Genomic DNA, 21,843 nt, shown 5'->3' with positions numbered 1-21,843 from the left:
ACAGAATCATTCCTATTATATATTATTATTGTCGACCGACAAACCCATTTCACAGTTTCATTCGAACTATTGTGTCTCAAACACAACTCTATTGAATGTTCTTTTTGGAAAAGACGACAAGCCTGTTTATGTCACTGTTTGGTTTCAATAAAAGTTAGTTTATAGAGCTATTCTGTCGCCTGTGACCATCCGGTAATATTTTCAATTAAAGGGAACCAGGCACACGCCAAGGTTGATTAATAAATGGGATTTTAACAATTGTGATTCCTAGCTGGTTATAACTTTAAACTTTTACACAAAAGGGAGTACGTAAAAGCAGATTTTGATGAACGTTTTTTTATGAAGCTTCGCTGTGAAGGTAAAACTTAAAATATGAACAACCTTGTTTCACTTTGATTAATAAAAATGCCTCTATATAACGTGCACTGGATTTATACTGAAATACCATATTTTGAATAAACTTGCTTCGTATAGGACTTTGTTTACGCTTCCGTCTGTTTTATCTCCAACTCTTGTTTATTTTGGTTGAACAAGTAAAAGTATTTACGAAACGAATTATTTGGTCCTAAGTTTTGCATTTTTTTAAATGTTGAGAATAACTTTAAAGCATAGAACATACGATCTTTTGAAAGAAAACATTTCATCGATATCTTAACATATGTCATATCTATATCATTGCGTTTGGTGTTAAACAACCCACTCTTCAACAGCATATCCCCTCCCCCAGAACATGAAGAAAAAAAAGAATAAAGAAGAATAGAACCTAATTGTGACTTTCTTAATAAACTCTCTTTCTTTTTTCGCTTAGAACTGACTATACTTGTGTTCTTTAATATATCGTTACTCGATGTAAACACTCATCTAATCTACCTTAAACCGTGAACTGAAGAAACCGTTCAATTAATCAAAACTAGGCGGTGCCATCAACAGATATACCCGGGTCGTCATTATTTATGTTTGACAAAAAGTGATTACAGGTAGAATACAATAACTGCATCATTTACATATTCAGAAGTATGAACAAGCTTTAGATATTGATCAGAAATCATACAGTTTGAATACAGATCAGACATTTCAGTCAACATTAATATTTCAGACCGCATGCCTCTAAAATGCGATGATAAAAACAGTTCTCAGGCTCACATTATTCCAGCCCCCTGATTTATGGATCTTCTTTATAAATCAGAATCCGTGCGTTGGGTAATGAAATGGTTTAATGAGTTTGGGACAGAGAGAAACATGTTCAATTCCCACATGCAAAACATTCTTTATCTAGAACATGTTGTATTTATTGAAGCTATTGTCCAGATATATTGATATCCTTAATGAATGTAATATTTATGCTAAGTGTATCAATGAGCACATAAATAATGCCGCGATTTTCAAACGTTTGTAAAAGAGGTTACTGACTACCCTACCAGCGTTTAAATGGGTTATATGCAACTAATATCGGTACATGACATTACAATATTTAAAGACCATTTAACAATGTTCTATCAGCTTTCAATTTACTTATATATGCATATAATTACATTACGGTATCGGCGCTACAATGCTGCACGTCCGTTGTATCCAAAGCTCAGAGGACAATATAGTATCTCAAAAATAGTTAGAGCAGGAGACAGTTCAGCATGAAAGTACAGATGAAGTAATTATACGTATAATGGGACCAACATCACTCAATGAAAAGCGTTCTTTCTAATTGATCTTACAACATTTTTAACTTCAAATAATCATTTTCGTATGTATGTTAAAAACATTTGCAGCCACCTGAATACAATTTGGATGAGTTGTCCACAGGTCATCTTTGGCTAGTTTGCACATATGAATGTTTTGAATGGTTACTAGTGATACTTGGATAAATGTCAATAAACCTTTCGGCTAACTTTGACCATACCAAATAATGAAACAGTTGTATACATTTAACTGCTGCTTTTAAAACTGTGCCGATGTTTAACTCGTCTGCTAGTCAAGAATGACTGTGTGGGCATTTGTTAGCCGTGAGTGGCTAATATATTACGACAATCAATTGACTGAACAGAACGTCTGCCAACAAAGAACACAGCTATAGCATCCAGTCATATTTACATATATATTCATTGTTATATACTTCAGAACAAATTTAATTATAGAAAATTTCACAATCATGCGTTTTATTTACTTTCGCTTAATACTACAGTTTTAAATATGTAATTCATAACTTCTCTTAATGTATGTTTCACTATGTTTATATATGAATTTGCTTTTATCAAATTTACCCTTATTATGAAGGCAAAAAAATACTTCTTTTTTATTGTATAATGTATCACGGCTTGTAATGACATATTGAAACCATAACTTTGTAGTCAATTGACCCCGGCACTATTCGTCCAAAATCAGTGGCGACTTAAAGATTAAATGAAATAACAAGAGTCGAATTAAACGGAGGTTAATCACTTTTCATTATTTTCATTCATGATCTTTGATATGTCACGTTAATGACCTTAAGTTATTAACATTCTCTATTTCCCCAGCTTTGTTTGCGACAGACAATATTTTCATTTGCGAATCCAACGCTGTTACACGTGTACTGAATTAATTAATGTGGGATGCGCCTTTTGTATACTTTACGACGTCACCGGACTATCCATGGTCCCAGTAAGATGTTCAGTGAATGAAGTGCACGTACAGGATGTAACCATAGTTAGAGATTCTCTCTGGTCCGTGAAACCCTTTGTACGTCCGTACCACAAGACGTTTATTTGTGTTAGTGCTGAGGCGGTGGATTTACCCTGCTACCCGTTAATTGACAGTCTATACCACGGATCCGCCACGTCGCTGTATAAGATGCTATTAAGGTATCCGCTGTACACTGTATAAGCTTGTCAATTTATCGGACCATTTGCGATACTATCAACTTGTTTTGCCTGATAACTTCATAATAATTTTGAATAATATGCAAGTATGGTTGCTGATAACTTATATGTTACAAGTGGCATTGGCCTTGAAACGTCTTGGTTTATCAGAGATACAAAGTTTCTCAATTGAACATTGGAAACCTTAGGTACTTATAAATAAAACTAAAAAGAATGTTTTACAAATGAAAGGTACAATGATGCCAGTATCCTAAACGGTTGTTATGCTATTGTTATTTGTGAATCACTGCAAGGAACTCATAGAGCTGCCATATGGTTGGCATGGGTGTGTTCTATTCATCTGTTATGGACACAAATAGCAACATCTCCCCGCTCCTCGGTACACTTATTCCACTCATTCAGACTGCCGCTGAGATGATAACCAGCATTTCAATTACAGTTTCCTTATTAATCCCCGGGTGGATGGTTATGTTCATTAATCTGATCGATCTTTAAGCGGCGATCATTACCTGATTCCGATACCCCATAAAATATAATCATTTACACTTTTTTTATCCGAAGTTAGATGAGCGTTTCACGCATAGCGCATTACTCGGTCCAGCGCGGCTCTTTGTATTTGCTATGAACGCGTTAGGGAATTAAAAGACTACCGTCCATGTGTGATTTATGAATATTCTTTTTCAAACAAGATGTGCAACAGATGCCTATAAGATGGTAGCCAGTTTTATTGATTTTTCTGATAGAATACATGATAGTTTCGCTCTTTTCTCACGAATGAACATTACGGTTATCAGATCAATTGAGCGATAATCTAATAAGAATACTGGAAAAGGAATGACAATAAAACATGTAAGTAGATGGTGGTTAAAGTATATCAATCATCTCATATTGACGCATTTCAGAGACACATGAATTTTGATTTTAATTTTTAATGACAGCTTTTCATGTGCAACACGTAATAATTTTTACTATTCCGTTGATAAGCATTGTTTGTCATTGTTTCCAGTTTAAATATAGAACTTGTATTGAAAGCACTTGAATGCCTTTAACATATTAGATTGATGCATTCAATTTCACTCACAACTGAAGTGAGTAATTTTTCCACTATAAGATCATTTGTAAATGCAATTATTTTGAATAATTGCTTTTTTGTTAACCAGCGCGACTGTGATCTTGTCATATTTATTTTCTTGGAACTATGTATTCGTGTTATTGACAAACTTTGTATGTTCACGGATTAAATTAACAAGTTATCATAGGCTTAATTCGTAAGTATAATCTAGGCATTAGGACATGTTACATGTATACATTGTTACACATGTTTTCCCATCGAAGGTGAGGCGTAGGTCAAAAACCTTCTCCGTCAATGTCTGTAAAGTAAAACAATAATACGAGGCAAGCAAACAAAACATGTGAAGTGTAAACAGAAAATGCATGTAATCAGCTCATAACTTCTTTTTGGTTTATTTAACGTCTGTGTTTAACAATTCAATGCACTTAAAAATACTCATCTTTTGCGAAATAATACATGTGTATCTGTGCTAATTTCAACAAAAGTTTAATGCTTTGATCTATATAAAAAAGCAATGAGGACTTTAGTTAAGTCTAGGCATTATTACATGTGCAGTTTATTCTACGCAATACCCTGGAACGATAATGAATATTTTATTTTTTTAGTTGTTTATCGGTGTTCCGGAAATATTTATATTGTGTCAGGCGTTTCTTTTGATTAACGATCACGTCATTGCTATCGACAAAGTTGTTGTCCAGAACGCTTTTCTTTGGAGAGATAAGCTTCATTATTAATATGCCATATTAGTTTTTAATCGTAAATTAACGACGTGTCTATGGACGTATTTTTCGAAATTGTTCATGATAGTTTGCATATTTAATCCAGAGTTTTCTTTAAATTGATGTATTGAAGATACCTTAACATTTTATCAGTTTGTGTTTGGCTTACAATCGAGGTAACACGTAACTTTGAATGTTATATTCCAGCTGAAGAAACACTGACAAATGATGGGGATACCACAATTTTATTTACGCTTCCCTAAAGGAAACACATTTTGCGGCAGATAAGGAAATACCATTCTGAAATTTTGGAACGGTGGCCCAGTGTCGCCCTTTGAAGCAAGTTACCTCCCTTGTCGGGGGAGTTTCCTTCCGTGGCGAGAGAAAAGACTGAATATGGCGCTACTGTACGAGCGCGTGGTGAACACGGTGAGCAAAGACCCGGATTTGAGAACAGCAGCCGAGATCGAACAGATATTACCATGGTTCCGAAAAAAATCCGAGCTGTTCAAGTCACAGAAAGCAGGTCAGTTGTGAGACATAGTACTTTAAAGGTTGCTCCGTTATACCTGTTATTGTTATTTTTATGATATATTTAATAAGATCCCTCAAAGATGAAGAGACATGATAAAAATAAACAAGCATATCAGGGCCATATAAAAAAATAATATAACTTAGAAAAGACAGATATGATGTTAACAGATATGTTAATAATACACGACAATAATTATGGAGGATTGCTTAATGCAAAATTCATATTGCATTTCGTACAAACATCTATTTCAATAAATTGTATTGCTTTCTCAATTTTCGCAGTAATTTGAGCCGTTCACCTAAATATACCACAAGTTTCTGTACATTTCTTTTCAAAATCATTTTATTGAAGGACTTCGGTAATGTTCTAACTAATCGAGTGATATATTGCTTCTTATTATAATTTATTTATTTTCTGTCATCTTGGATAATAACCTAAAAAGGGGTATTTTCGACACTATGCTGTAGCGCTTTAAAGAATAACATATTTTGATACAAAAATAGATATCTATCAATAGGCAAAGACAGTTCAAAATGAATATATATATAAATGTAGAAAATTTAAAAGGATACTTATATCTGATAATCAGTTGAGGTTGAGAAATTAAAAAACAATGAAAAAGATACTTATATCTGATAATCAGTTGAGGTTGAGAAATTAAAAAACAATGAAAAAGTCAGTTGAGGGTACATTTTCTGCTATTTTGTTTTATTAACTGAAGAATATCAACTACAATGTAAAGTAATGATTTAAACTCATTTATGTCCATAACATTTAAGATAGTGTGAACAGGAAAAAAAAGAAGAGATTGTTTATACATAATAAATATAGCCATAACTGTTCCATCTAGTTTAAACATAAATGCATGGTGTAGTATCCGTGACGCAATATCTACACATCCATTTTAAACCAAATTATCATAAACAAATCTTTGTGTTATTAACGATTAATAAAAAATCTCTTGGTATATTTATATTCCTAAAATATTGGAAAATGTCTGTTCCTGATAAAGTCACAGTACTTGTGCAAATCCTTGATGTAGAGTCCGTGACGCTGTAGGTTTTTCTCATTTTTATAAAGAAATGCTATAAACTGAGGATACTCCCCTAGAGTTAATGGTTTTAAAGACATAAATTATTCACGAAACAATAATAACAGAATGTTTATTGCTCGGAATTTAGAATAACAAAAAAGAGAAATATCACTGACTCTTCAAATGACCAAAGCTGTCAGACTTAATCACGTTAGATTATGAAAAATAGGAAAGTGTACAACACAGATAAAACAAAATTGGAAGAAGTTCATGTTTTACCTCAGTGCAACATAGCTGCTCGGAATACTGTGAAATGGCGCTAATCAAACTGAATGCTTTGCCCGAAATTGATATTCCTGTAATTAACGTTGTTTAAAAAAAAATGTACATTTTCATTTTTTTCAATAATTTCTTTAATATTGTTTGATATATTATTATATAATATATATAGATACAATTTTTTTTAAAAATGATTTAATTTTATTAATACTGCCATATCATTTTAGTTGTGTATAACTAGTTTGTGGAAACCCTTGTTAATAGTCGATTCAAATATACAAGTGTCATTGGGCTGATTGTTGAGCACGTTATTAAAGTTAACAACGTTGTTAACGCCATCGTTGTTAACTGAACCAAATCGTTACTGCTCTGGAAAATTAATGGATATACGTGCGCTCTGCAATATTTCTTACAAGATGTAGCACAACTGTTTCAACTGTACATGTTTATAATTAAATGTGATCACACCTCAACTATTTTACATTTAAAGGTTTACAACGATGTCGTAAATCAAGCTGTTAACTTTAACACAGTTCTGAACACTATGGAAACCCAGTTAAAAGTTCGATCAATTGTTCCTCCGGTTATAAATGGCTGAAATTAAGGACAATTTTGGCTCTCAGACAATTACACAATAAAATCAATAAATCATCTCTGTTTGAGCTGGACATTTTGAAGACCAGTACCATACATATGTAGACTTGTTCCGTAACAGTTTCTCATATTTTGGCATTTAGACACAAATGCCCGTGAGAAGATATGCTATTAACCTTCATAGCAGTCCTGCATTTGTTTTACTTTTAATTGATCACTATTATGGCTAAATTGTCATGTTATAGGATTATACACTTTCTTATCTCTTCTCAATACTGTGAACTGCTACAACCAGCAATTTCAGTAGAACTTTTTAAAACAACAACAACAACAACAACAACAACAACAACTAATGGATCATCGAACGGTTTAATTTCGCTTCATTACAAATGGGGGATTCAGATCGTAATAGTATATAGTACATGTACCAGTATTCATGTTTCCCCGTGGTACTAAGTTGTTCATACATTTACTTCAATTGGATATAGGATTGTTTTCTCTCATGGAAATGTGTTTTTTTGTGCACTCTTATGTATGACAAGTGCACTATGGTCGTCCAACATTGTGATAAACAGCGCTTGATTTTCAAATAATTACAAACCTCGATATTTCACAAAATGTACAAAAGTTCATTCTTACTTAATGCTACCTCATAAACGTTAAACGTTCCAAATAAATCCCGCTCTAAATGAAACTTCGCTATAAAAGTGTTAATATTTGCCTTTGATGCATTCTGTTTACTTCTGTTAATCGATCATATTTTATTTATTAAAATCAAACTTACTTTGACTTGCCATTTATACGAGGTATATTTAATGTTAGGCATTTATTGAAATTCTATTCAGTAGAATTGATGGTGTCAATTCAATGTCGGAAATCTAATTAATTTTTGGTTAACTTCAATTAATGACAAAAGGTCGAAGGGTAAATCGAAATGACTTTCATTAAAATGTTGTTTTTTTCTTTTACCTTATCCATAACTTTCTTAAGTATAGTTTAACTACCATTGAAATTGCAAACGTTGAGTAATATAGCTGAAGAAAAATTCAATCATGTTAAAAAAACTATAACAATATATGTCTTTGGCTTTAAATGAATAAAACTATCTGATTAAGTTTAAATGTTTTTTGGATTTCTAAAGCTGTATTTAGAAGAAATAAACTGTGGCGATGTCACGCCTTTTTAATAAAAGGCCAGAAAACAAAACATGGCATTATTTTCACATACTGTTAAATTTAAATATAAGGGTTTTTCCATTAATGCGTATATAGCTGATGGATCCTTTAAATATTGTCCTCCTATACAGAACTTTGATCGCAATGAACATTGATACTATAATTTACAGGCATCCTAAGGAAACGTTCTTAAGAAAGGCACATACATGAAAGTTCAGTATTTGATATGGTATCATACAATTTGAGATCAGATTCTTCGAAATACTGGAAATACGGACAAACATATACGCACATGTTTTAGATGAAACAGTCACCAAGCAACGCGAGGCACTGTTACACCTCTGAAGCATATTTAATATTGCTTTTAAGCTGGAAATAAGACAACATGTGGCACTGTTAGACCTCTGCAGCATTTGTAATATGGCATGCAAGACTGGACATAAGGCAACGCGCGGCATTGTTACACCTCTGCAGCATTTATAATATGGCATTGAAGACTGGACATAGGGCAACGCGAGGCATTGTTAGACCTCTGCAGCATTTATAATATGGCATGCAAGGCTGGACATAAGGCAACGCGCGGTATTGTTACACCTCTGCAGCATTTATAATATGGCATTAAAGACTGGACATAGGGTAACGCGCGGTATTGTTTCATCTCTGCAGCATTTATAATATGGCATGCAAGACTGGACATAAGGCAACGCGCGGCATTGTTTCATCTCTTCAGCATTTGTAATATGGCATGCAAGACTGGACATAAGGCAACGCGCGGTATTGTTAGACCTCTGCAGCATTTATAATATGGCATGCAAGACTAGACATTAGACAACGCGAGGCATTGTTTCATCTCTGCAGCATTTGTAATATGGCATGCATGACTGGACATAAGGCGACGCCCGGTATTGTTAGACCTCTGCAGCATTTGTAATATGGCATGCAAGACTAGACATAAGACAACGCGAGGCATTGTTTCATCTCTGCAGCATTTGTAATATGGCATGCAAGACTGGACATAAGGCGACGCGAGGCATTGTTAGACCTCTGCAGCATTTATAATATGGCATTGAAGACTGGACATAAGGCAACGTGCGGCATTGTTACACCTCTGCAGCATTTATAATATGGCATTGAAGACTGGACATAGGGTAACGCGCGGTATTGTTTCATCTCTGCAGCATTTGTAATATGGCATGCAAGACTGGACATAAGGCAACGCGCGGCATTTTTACACCTCTGCAGCATTTATAATATGGCATTGAAGACTGGACATAGGGCAACGCGCGGTATTGTTTCATCTCTGCAGCATTTGTTATATGGCATTGAAGACTGGACATAAGGCAACGCGCGGTATTGTTACACCTCTGCAGCATTTATTATATGGCATGCAAGATATGATCAAATAAAAATAGATGAGATCTACTTTTTGTAGTGTATGACAAAAGAAAGTATTTATTTACAATAACAAAAGCTATAATATGTTTTCAATAAACAAAACATACACAGAATAATAGAAGTAGTGTCCTTCTCATTTCTTTTGTTATCCACTTATAACGCCTTCCTGTAAAAGTAAAACCACACGTGTAAAATATATTTATCAGCAGCTACGTATATCTTTTGAAAGAAACAAAATAGTTCTTTACAAAAAAGATTCGACACTGTATAGGTTAATCAAAAGGATTTTTTAATCAAATGACAGCGTAAACTTCCAGAGATAAAAGGAAGAGATAAATGTTTATAAATATCAGAACATGTAACTGATTAGTCTCCTTGATTTTGCCTATAGAGACCAAATTTGGGATAAGATGCAATGTTTATAATGCTTAATTGCAGGACAGGTGTCATAATAAGGTTTAACTCTAATATATGTTTCCAGCATACCGTTCTAAGTACTGTGCATGTACGGCAGCATTGGGTGAGCGAGTACTGATTACACCAATACTCAGGGTCCTTATGTAGCCCCCATATCGATTCTACGTGCAGGTAACGGCAGTCAATGGAGCCGTCCGCCCACCACACGTACCGGTCCGTGCACGTGGTCGCTCCGTGCGCACCTTTAGTCATACATAGAAAACACATTGGTCGCCTTCGCCAAGATGTATACGGAGCTCTATTAGTTATTTTTATTTGCGATAATTCACAAAATAATAACTATGCTAAAACACATTTTAGGTCAATTGTAAAAAAATACAGAACATCTCACGTTCGGTTCAGTTACGTGGAGTACTCGTGTCCGTTTGTGATTCACCTGGAACACTTGGCTGGGATCGAGGTGGACGCCTTTTTCACTATGGCACCACTCGCGTCTTTTATTGATTTATTTATTTCATTTATCTTTAAAAGTATATCAAACTTACGCCAATAATATATTTTATTACTATTATTATTATAATGATTATTGTATACGAAGTATCAATACGCGACATACCAGGAGTAACAAAACTCAGAGCCAGAAGCAGCAAGAATGTGATCGGTGCCCTCATTGTGTCCGTTATGACTATGATATGTGACCTCCGATGTGTACCCTAGTTATGGCTGGACGTCATGTGAATGACATCTGGCAGTGGCCTTATCATTCAATACAAACAATTCCCTAATAGGACTACCAGAGATCAGCGGACAATGTCACGGACCGAAAACAGACTGTCAACCGGAATCAACCCAAATATGTATTCTATTATATAGTACTTCGCGGTTCTTTCACTGCACACAGGAAACGGACACCACCCTACAAATAATTCTTCGAGTTTAACTGCACATATATTTATACTCATAAATGATAAATAACAACGCATATAAAGGAAAAATATATTTTCTTACATTTAACAAACACGCATACAAATATCTGTTTTTACAAAAGGAAAACTGACGCCAGCTAGGGGAACAAACCCGTACTATCCAAAAACCGTTCAATGTTGGGTAATCTATTCCAGCTCACAACATCGCGCTCATTCTCACTCCGGCTCACACAGACTAGTACACCATAAGACAGTTGTTAACATAACACATTATAATGGTTAGAAAGCACAGTTTTGAATAATTCACACATGTCAACAACTCATCAATCTGAGACACCACCCTCTCCACTCCAACTTCCGGTTCCTACTACCGGTTGCCATCTGACTGTATGTTCATTTGCGGTTCCATGTTCATCTCGTCCACGTTGGCAGGCTCCACCACCACCACGTCCAGCAGGTTCCGCTGAAACCAGACAAAAATATACTACCTTGAAACCTCACGTGAGCCCGATGTTATGAAACGTGCCGACATTCATTATTTGTATATGTGTGTTGTGCACAAATAAACTTCACAGTTAAAATCATTTTCATAAATGGTGGTAAAACTAACATTTTATCGTTCATTTCCAATGATATGTGCTGTAAATGGCCGCCGGGAAAGAAAAAGAGTATTAAATATTTATCGTAGGCAAATCAGTTTGTATCACAATCAATATGTCTGACAAGACGCATGGAGTATTCACATCAGGTTATTTGGAGGTGAAAACAAAACTGTTCTGTACTGCAGTACACATTTATATACTCCCGCCCAACCCCGCTGGAAGGCGAAGGGGATATGGTAATGGAAGCCGTATGTGTGCGAGCGAGCGAGCGTGCGTGCGTGCGTGCGTGCGTGTAATTGCCCTTTGTTAATGTTTATACTCTTTCAGTTCAGGAGCATAACTTAAAAAAAACCTTTGCGGTGTTTACTTTAAACTTTATTTATAGGTAGGTCCATTGAGGAGAGGTGCAGTGGTTATGAACCATAACTCTTGCTACAGTAGTTTTTAGTTATTGCACTTTGTTAATTTTTAAACTTATTTCTTAGTCCGTAGAGAGTTACTTGAAAAGTATTTTAGGTATTAACTTCAAATTCCATATACAGATATATCTCAATGTGGAGAAGTACAGTGCACAGGAACCATAACTCTGGCTGTAGTATGTTTTAGTTAATGCGAATTGTTAATTTGCATATTTCTTTGGCTGAAAAGTAACTTGAAAAAAAGTCTTTTAAGATGTTGACTACAAACTTCATATACAGATATATCTCATTGAGGAGATGCGCAGTGCACGGGAACCATTACTGTGGAGTATACAATGTAGTTTTTTTAGTTATTTCCCTTTGTTAGTTTCCATTGTTATCCTTTATCGGAAGGCGAAGTTGATACTGTTCGTTATTTGGCGGGAGATATGACAGTCTGTGACTGCTTTTGTCATTTCAGATAATTCCAGTACACCAAGTACTTTTCCTTTAATTATTATACTGTTTGATCGCCATCAGGTACTGAAAGTTCAACGAAGACCTTTTGGGGTCTGATAGCATAATAGTTGCTGTACAAATTCTTTACCTCCTCTAGCCACCTGCAGGTGGCGCAACACTCGGTGAGCGGATATTCGTGGCACCAGTAGCGCCGGTTGTGGTGGAAGCCGTGGTGAGTGGCCCGCATGAGCAAGTCACAGCCGTAAGACCCCTCTAGCCAGATATGGTCGTCTACACAGTGCTCTACAGGGGGAGACAACTCAATTGTTCTCACAAATCACCAAGAAATACATACATCGACAGATAATGGGACAACAGTAACTGTTGTTATCCAATGTTTATGTTGAAATAGTATTTGCTGTAAGATAATTAATTTAAATTCCGCGTTACATAAACTAGAAATGCAATTCAACTTAAATCAGCATTATCCATAATTTAGTCAGATATTTTTTTTATAATTAAACAAAAATAGCATTCAAACACGAAGCTCATTTTCTACATGTGCCACTTTTCAATGCACATGTCATGAAAATACATTTCTCCCCATTATCTTATATTTACCTAAAATCGTTTAATATACTTTCAATTTGGTATAATGAATCAGCTAATGTAAAGGTTGTAAATACATGATGTAATTATACATTGATTATATAACTTGCCTTGAAATGCCAATGAAGTGCATAACACAGTAAAACATAATAATGATACACTAATTTTACGTCCCATCTTTCTTAAAACACTAAAGATATGATAATTGCGCTTTGTGTTGGTTACCAACTGAAGCGTTGCTTCTGATTTTACTGACCGGAAGCCTTAAAGGGACATACAGACAAGTTAACAAGCTTTATTCATGTAAACAAATCACCACATGTCGATGTTTTATCATGTTTTGCATAAAGTAGCTGTTTTCATTTGTGCTAAAACAATCGAGACTAACACATCAAACCTCATGTTTAACTATTCAGGGCGCTTTAAAAATAAATAAATAACAAAAGCAACGTTCCTATCAAACAATCAGAGTTTTTAAAACTACAACGGAATAAATGCGTGCGGTGTCGCGTCTCTCATTTGTTGTTTTTGCTCCCAAAACCTTCCCCTGCGCATCCCCATAGGCCATCCGCATCAATGTCCCTTTTTTGTACATTGTAATTAAGTCAATAAGAAAAGGCAATCTAGTCAGCTTTTTAGAAAAGCCATTATAAAGTGCTTTAGCTAATGAGGTGGAAAATCATCATAATTTCGTAGATATTCATAATTCAGCAATGCCATAATCTACAATTCATGTTGACGATGAAGACGGAAATGACCCTGATAAGACGATTTCGGATGACAGTGTATTAAAGTGGTTGTTTGTGATAAGTACAACTGTACTGTCCCTCTAATCGCATCATCACACCGGAAATCTGTAAAAAAGTAATTTACTAAGGTATCATATTCCATAAAGAAATATGTTAATATATACAACAATGATATCCCAAATTCATGTTTACATCCGGCGGCATTTGAACTGTAAGCCATATTAATATGTTAATTATGTTGTAATTAATACTTCTTCTTAAATATTTTTGAAAGTAGCCATGTGATATGCATGTATACATAAAATTATATACATTGGATTTCTCCCTGAATGGGACATGTTGCAAACATATTGGTGTGACACAGCCAGACAAAGTATAATACTATCGTGTGACAGAGGACTTGTTCAACATTAGCTTTGTTGTCTTTTTTGACAGCACAGAAATTGATATCCGCAGCATAATTGTTCACAATAATATGAAACTATTCTTACTATTGTAATGACCAAATCATTGTCATCATCATCACCATTGTCATCATCATCATCACCACCACCACCACCACCACCACCACCACCATCATCATCATCATCATCATCATCATCATCATCATCATCATCATCATCATCATCATCATCATCATCATCATCATCATCATCATCATCATCAACATCATCATCAACATCATCATCATCATCATCATCATCATCATCATCATCATCATCATCAATTTTTAAGTGTTCTTGGGTTTTTTTGACACCATATAATTTTTACCTATACCTATTGTATAATTACAGAGATAGTGAAGGACATCCTGAAGAACTGCAAGTTCATGACGTGCCGCCGAGACTACGTTATCATCAAACAGGGCGATATGGGAGACTGGTAGGCTCACGGTTTCATAAGACTGATTTCTTGAAGAAAGATATATATGCAATTAAATACAATATCAATTACATTTTCTAATTTTGTAATGAATGTTTATTTAAAAGACGTTTTAACGAACACTTCTACTTGATCAGAAAGTTATAGTCTCTCACTCTTTCAAAAACATATGCTTAATACAGTCGAAACTCTTTATATGAAACTATGTTATCTCGATGTTCTGGTTATGTCGAGCTGTTTCGATTGTTTTTTGTTTTGTTATACACGGTTATATCGAATACTCGTTATCTCGAAATATTTCACGAGATTCAAACGACTTCGACATAGCGAGTTTTGACTGTAAGAATTAACAAGGCTGGATCTAATGCACGTTATATGACTATGAAACCACGCTTAATTGAAAAATTGTATGATCCATGATTGCAGTTTTTACATCATCTTGAACGGGTCAGTGGCAATCCTTATCCAGACCAACATGCCCGAGGACGGCATTCCTTACAGCCAGGCCGAGCACGACGCAGCCGAAGACGACATCCTCTCTGCCGGGAAGCGGAAACGAGACCTCGATAGATCTATATTCGGAAACTACGTTGGATCTATACGTAAGAACCTTTAAAGCTGCACTCTCACAGATTGAACGTTTTGACAACTTTTTCTGCCTTGGAACGAGCTGATTTATGCAAAAATGAATGTAAACCAGTCATATAAGACTGCTGACAAAAATATCAAGATCGCAGATTTTTATATTTAAGTTAAAAAAATGATGTTTTGTGAATTTTTCTTAAACCGTTAGTAACACTTTTAGCCATTTAACATTAATTTTCGGACGGAAATATGAAAATCTGCGATCTGATCTTTAATCAGCAGTCTTATATCATTGGTTGGCAGATATTTACGCACAAGTTTGCTCATTCCAAGACAAAAAGTAAAAAAAAAAAGTTGTAAAACGGTAAATCTGTGAGAATGCAGCCTTAACTGCATATTTTTTCATTATTAGGTTTGCATACAGTGTAGGAATTCAATACAATGTGAGCTATTTGTGGGGTATTTCTAGTAAAGTATATAGCTGATTCGTACATTAATATCCAATGTTTAGCTGCGGGTCGGAGCTTTGGGGAGCTGGCTTTGATCAACACAGATTGTGTTCGGAACGCCTCGATTATCGCCGATGAAACAACTGATCTAATTGTCGTCAATAGAGATTTATACAACCGCTCACTCAAAGTAAGTTGTCTTATAACCTATTTAACGTGAATTGAATGGGTTTTTTTAAACATCCCTTATGACGAACTCAAAAGAAACCGTATCAATTAAATGAAAATAGTAATTAAGCCAAATATAGCTTGGTGGAAGTAAATGATGAAAAAGATTTAGAAACTCACTATGCTTAAAAGAATTCTAAAAAAAAAACATTGGTCCATGCATTTTTTTCTATACTACATGTATTTTTATACTATATAAACTACATTTCTAATAGTGGCTACAATTTCGGGTCTTGTATTTATGCATTTTGAACAAGAGGTGTAGAATTGTATCGCTATAACTAAGAAGTTTGTAATCGCTATGTATTTTTCGTGATTCCAAAGCTGATATTTGATTATGTAAAGTTATATTATACTAGTAGTTTTTTAAGAATTTATTTAGTTCATTACACAATGGTTACTTCGTACATTCGGGCAATCCTAAATGAAGATGTTCAAGCGTTTCTGTATGAGTTCGACTTGTCGCACAGACTTGTTTCACTTAATTTGCATCTATATTATAACTTTATACACGGAACCCAGTTCTACAAATTACTGTAAACAGATTAATTATACCGAAATAGATAGAAAATAAATTAACAGTTTGATATTCAATAACTGTCTCATCGTTCCATATCGCAGGCATTCCAAGAGAAAGAATTTAACGAGAAGAAGCGATTCGTGGAAGAGTATCCACTCTTCAGGAACTGGCAGGCGCGCTACCGTCGCCAGCTTGCCATGAGCCTCCGGAAGGAGAAGCTCACTTTTGACGGCATACTCACCAAACAAGGAGCTCCGCTAGATGGCATCTGCTTCCTGCTCAGGTAGATTGGTGATATTTTTTTTAGAGTTTGGAACATGTATGTATGGAAAGAACATGTATAGATGTTTGCACTTTTGAGAACCTCAATTTTCTTTACTGGTTCCTACTATGCAGTTTTAATATACTAGTTTGTTCGTAAAGTTGTTTCTTACTTCAAAATGTATGCAAGATCAATATAACGCGCAAATGCCAACACATTGTATGTCATACGTTAACGAAAATATCAGTGACGTTTACATATACAACACTTTATTTACACGCAATGGCTAATGTGTTTTTTCTTAGATTTTTTATTCATTGAAACTTAATCTTTCTTACTATCGTTTTCAACCACCTAAGCGGCCAGGCAAAGGTGATTGTGGACCCTCTACAGCACGAGACTCAGTACGCAGACCGCTTCCCGCTCCCGGATATCGCCGAGCTCGAGAAAGTCGAGGCACGGGAATCCATCCGCAGGTAAACGGTGCAAGGTTTGATCTGGCTTTTTTTAACATTACAAGACTCGTATAGGTACGGGAACATAACTGCAAATGATTTATATCAATGAAATTCGACCTATTTCGTTGCCAAGTGGATTGCGTATCAGGTAGTATGAGCAATGCTATTACCACGTCACAGAAGAGATACATACGGCGCTCGCAGGTTTAGAATGTAATTTCTTAATACTTAAAAGTAAACGTAAATGTTATCCGACCTCAGAGAGATGAACATGTCAGTGCCCAAGGTTGAGGAGAAGCGGCACATCTACGGGCGGCCCCGCTCCCCGAGCCTCGTCGACCGGAAAAGGCCTCATAAAACAGTCGAGGTGTGCGTTATTGGCGCCGTAGAGGTTATAGGTTAGTGGCTTTCGAATTGTTGTTTAAGAGTGTACATATAGTTAAAGTACATTTTGTATATTATCTTATAATGATGCTTTTGCTATAGAAAGTATGAATATTGGGACACAAATTGAACGCCTTACGGTGGAAAGTTTGTCATAAACTATATGTGTCGTCTCATACTCTAATAATCGCATTCGTTGAATATAAATAGAATGCATATGGTACTGTTACAGTACATAATTAATGTCACAGTCTCTGACTACTTAAACATAATTTCTTTCAGGTGATTTGGAAATGACTTTTGGGCTTTCCTCCTACGCACAGACGACACAGTGTACACAGGAAGCGGATATGTTTGTGTTAGGTCAGAAGAACTATGAACGTCTGATCGAAAAACGTAACCCACAGTCGGTCGATATGATGCGAGACTCCTTGCACGAGAAACTTAAGGTGCGCATGTCATGGACACAAGAGGACGAGCTTCCGCTCTTCCGGTACTTTCTTTACAAGCTTGACGAAAGAATGCGGCATGAGAGCAACAGGTTGAGGGACTTCAACCGTAAACGGGACACCAGGGAGAATATTGACTATTGGAAGAGTGGGAAACTTTTTAGTGGGCCTTTGATAGACCAGTTCGGCCCCGGTAGTGTGTTTTATACCATACGAATGCGAGCGAAGTCTAGAAGAGTTCCGGTGCGGGCAAAGATTGGTGCATCCGGTTTCGGCATAACGAGGGCCTTGGCAGCAAATAGAAATCAAAGTGGTGCTTATCTGTCTCGAAGACCTGACCTACGTGGGTCATCTCTCAATAGTAATGCTCAAAACGGAACCGTCTCTAATGCGAACAATACTGTGAACGGTAACATTAAGTCACGACACAAATATGCAAGCAGCGACAGCGAAGGTGCGGGGTCGGAGAGCGACTCCGATATGGATACTGTGGACGGTCCATCGGGGTTGCGACGGAGCAAGGTAGTATGTGACGGGCGCGGGAAGAGCACCCACTCCTCCCGCCCCAACCGGAACCAGAACACGCGCTCCAGTTGCTCCGTGGACGAGATGATGAACCGGGAGATGCACGAGCTCGCCCTAACACATCTGGAGTCACGCATCGAGCAGTGGCACACCCGCGTCAACAAAATGGAGGAGGTCCGCCCTTCCCGCCAGGGCCGGAAACACCTCGTCAAACTACATAGATATAGTGTTGAGGTACTATTATGTTGTTTACAGAAGACAGAACCAATGTCGTTACGTTTGCAACCTATTAAGTATCGTTTTCTCAGGTTCCAGCATTTGCACTTGAATGCAAGTAGTACAAGTTCTCCATCGCGCATTCGCATATACCAATACTGTATTTGCAAACCATATTGTAAAACGCATATCTCTCTTTTTTGCAAAACAACCTAGACACTTATCCCTCTTCACACAGGATAGCAAGAAGCCGCTCCCAGGAAAGAAGATTATCCTTAAACCGCGTGCGCGACCTAAACCCACACCCCTGACGCTCCACCTAGAGGCCGTAAAGAACGCCGAGCGCGGAACCACCCCATCCCCGACGGAGGAACAGAGGTCCGTTCCAATAAAGTTTACATTATTTTTATTTTTATTTGGCAATCCACTACGTGCTTTAACTGCAAAGCTTTATGCACATTTAACTTTATTTGGTTATTTTAGGATCGTCCATTTAGTGGTTAGAATATCAGGTTTAATAAACAATATAGCTTAGCCTTTGACCCGTAACGACACCTTTCACATTAACGCTTCGAGTTCGAATTTCAATATTAGAGTTTATTTGTTATGGTGATCAGAAGAAGACTTAAGAAAGTTGCAGACTGTATGTTTAAGAATTGTTCCCAGGGTTTTGTACTAGTTAAGGAGGTGTTACCATTCATTGACTTATAAGTAAGTGCTATTATGATAAGTAAAATGACCAATTTAAATTTCAACTCTTTGCACGTTTTCAGTTTAATTCTAAAACCTTCCCCTTTTTGAGCACTATTTCATATTTTTACATAATACATTTTATTTCATGTCCTCAGCCTCAGTGCATCACGTGATTTAGCACGTGGCACAGTACGTGATATTGAATCACGTGACACGTGGATGGACGAATCAGGTCTGTTGTTGTAGTTTGATGACAAGTGTGCCGCCTATGTAGCACTGCGAACACTCCTCATTGTTTCTGAGTGATTGGTTTGGCATCAATGATTTACTAAGATAATATTTAATAAAGGAATAATTGCTTAGCATAGTCATAGGTTAGTGCACGTGCTGTGTGTCCGAGGGTGTAAAATACATGCATGTACAGATAACACTGAGCAGGCTTTGTATATGCATTGGCAACGTGATACCAAACCTTTCAACGCAGCTTTGAACCTGGCCACAGTTTGCTTGCTATATAACGATATATAACATGTTCACCTTGTATGTACCCTTGTCATCAATAACCACACAGTTTCCAAGTCAACATTTTGTTTTCTTAACACATAATTGCTTAGACAATATAGTTCGATTAAATTAACCAATGTGGCTACTTACTCAAAGTGTTATATTACTCTAACTTTGAGCCAATGACGGTGATATACTGATTAATCACTTGATGTAATGCAATCACAACCTGCTCGATTTTAGCATTGACTTGAAAGCCTTCATGAAGTATATTTCAGGGCTTGTGTTCTATTTCAGAGGAGTTTTGTCGACGTTCCTCCATAAGGCGACCACAGTCCTCTAAGTTCGCCGCCTCTCGTCCACCCGTTGAGCTCCGCTGCAGGGTAAGGAAGTCTTGGATTATATACCTAAATATGGAAGTTAGGGACCATCAACATGTACCATACCCTATGGCCACGATAGCAGTGATCACTCAAATTCCTCCTTGTCTAAAACCGCAAGCACTCGTGATTTACGTAAAAATCATAATTGAAACGGACTCTAATTCCGACGAGAATCACTTGTAAATAGACTTAAAATCATACTTTGTACAAACATTCCGACATTCTCAGTTTAACTAGTGGCGCCCCTCTCACACCGTGTACTTGTACAAAAATGCGTTTGTCAAACGTTTAGAAAGGCAGATATAGAAGCTCCTACAATGGACAAGCATTGCATTAGATATATTAAATCACACACCTTGTATATTTTCAGCCAAAATCTGCGCGACACTATACAGTCGAGGAATATGCGAGCTTGAAGGAAGAACTGCGTAGGAAACAGATAGCGTACAAGTCCCTCTTTATTAGGTCCGACACCTGCTTTGTGTAGGTCCGATACATTATTTGTTTAGGTTCAACACCTGCATTGTGTAGGTCCGATATATTCTTTGCGTAGGTTCAATACCTGCAATGTGTAGGTCCGATACATTCTTTGAGTAGGTCCGACACCTGCTCTGAGTAGGTCCGACATATTCTATATTTAGATTCAACACCTGCTCTGTGTTGGTCCGGCACATTCTATATTTAGGTTCAACATTTGCTCTGTGTAGGTTCGATACATTCTATATTTAGGTTCAACACCTGCTTTGTGTAGGTTCATTACATTCTTTGTTTAGGTTCAATACCTGCATTGTATAGGTCCGGCACCTGCTTGATGTATCTCTGATACCTGCATTGAGTAGGTTCGACATCTGTTTCATGCACGTGTACATCCGAAATTGTGTAGTAACAAAAGCATGTAGGTTTTTGTAAGAAGATTGGAACATGCCATGTTATGTTATTTACACACTTGTGAAATATAATACACAGTATTTGTTATATTTTCAAAAAATCCTATGAAGAAAACTGAATTTCATATGTACTGTATTAGTTAAATTTATTGTAAATTATTAAATAAATCTTTTTAAGACATGTGTTCTGATAATTTTTTCATCAGTATCCAGCATTTTATCACTTCAATGTTTCTCACTTCACCATTTCTTTATTATGTTTAAAGGCCATAAATTGAGGTTTTGAAGTAAAATAAAAGATCATTTTAGAAAAATTGAAATACATTTACAAGCATGAATGTTACAAATGCAATAATTGTATAAATCTAAATATATTGGAGAAATAAATGAATCAAGAAGGCCAGAAAGTCACCAGGATTCGATCCCGTGACCTCAAGACTAGACGAGGTCTTTACCGCTGAACCGCTTAGGCACAGATATGCTACAGCCTCAGGTGTTATCAAAGACTATAAACACAGTTCACGGAATTGGTCAACATCGCAGCGAAAGTTGTCAAAATTTCGAATGTTTAAGTGTTTAGGTAGAACAAAGTTATATTTTT

The 21,843-nt window shown here is 36.2% G+C and overlaps 2 protein-coding genes across 4 annotated transcripts; one reads left to right on the top strand and one right to left on the bottom strand.

Moving 5' to 3' along the window:
• Nucleotides 1-172: 172 nt before the first annotated feature.
• LOC128230299 (uncharacterized) lies at nt 173-21,409 on the top strand. 3 transcript variants are annotated; one of them, XM_052942457.1, is made up of 13 exons: nt 173-358; nt 4,854-5,172; nt 14,612-14,699; nt 15,126-15,301; nt 15,796-15,923; nt 16,583-16,764; nt 17,103-17,219; nt 17,463-17,599; nt 17,868-18,793; nt 19,014-19,153; nt 19,624-19,700; nt 20,270-20,355; nt 20,726-21,409. In XM_052942457.1, the coding sequence occupies exons 2-13, from the start codon at nt 5,043-5,045 to the stop codon at nt 20,840-20,842; spliced, it is 2,304 nt and encodes a 767-aa protein (XP_052798417.1). In that variant the 5' UTR covers nt 173-358; nt 4,854-5,042; the 3' UTR covers nt 20,843-21,409. The 3 variants fall into 3 exon arrangements, with proteins under 3 accessions (XP_052798417.1, XP_052798416.1, XP_052798418.1); XM_052942456.1 differs by lacking the exon at nt 173-358 and adding an exon at nt 3,461-3,704; XM_052942458.1 differs by lacking the exons at nt 173-358; nt 19,624-19,700 and adding an exon at nt 3,463-3,704 and having other exon boundaries at nt 20,726-20,866.
• Nucleotides 11,059-13,308, bottom strand: LOC128230300 (uncharacterized). Its single transcript, XM_052942459.1, has 3 exons — nt 13,179-13,308; nt 12,608-12,762; nt 11,059-11,463 (listed from the first exon to the last, which is right to left on the bottom strand). Exons 1-3 carry the CDS (start codon nt 13,243-13,245, stop codon nt 11,368-11,370), a joined length of 318 nt encoding a protein of 105 aa, XP_052798419.1. The 5' UTR covers nt 13,246-13,308; the 3' UTR covers nt 11,059-11,367.
• Nucleotides 21,410-21,843: the final 434 nt, after the last annotated feature.

The sequence above is a fragment of the Mya arenaria genome, chromosome 4 (assembly GCF_026914265.1).
Source record: "Mya arenaria isolate MELC-2E11 chromosome 4, ASM2691426v1".
In the NCBI taxonomy this organism is placed as follows: Eukaryota; Metazoa; Mollusca; class Bivalvia; order Myida; family Myidae; genus Mya; species Mya arenaria.
The sequence above is the reverse complement of the archived record's forward strand: the minus strand, read 5'-3'. Positions and strand labels throughout refer to the sequence as shown.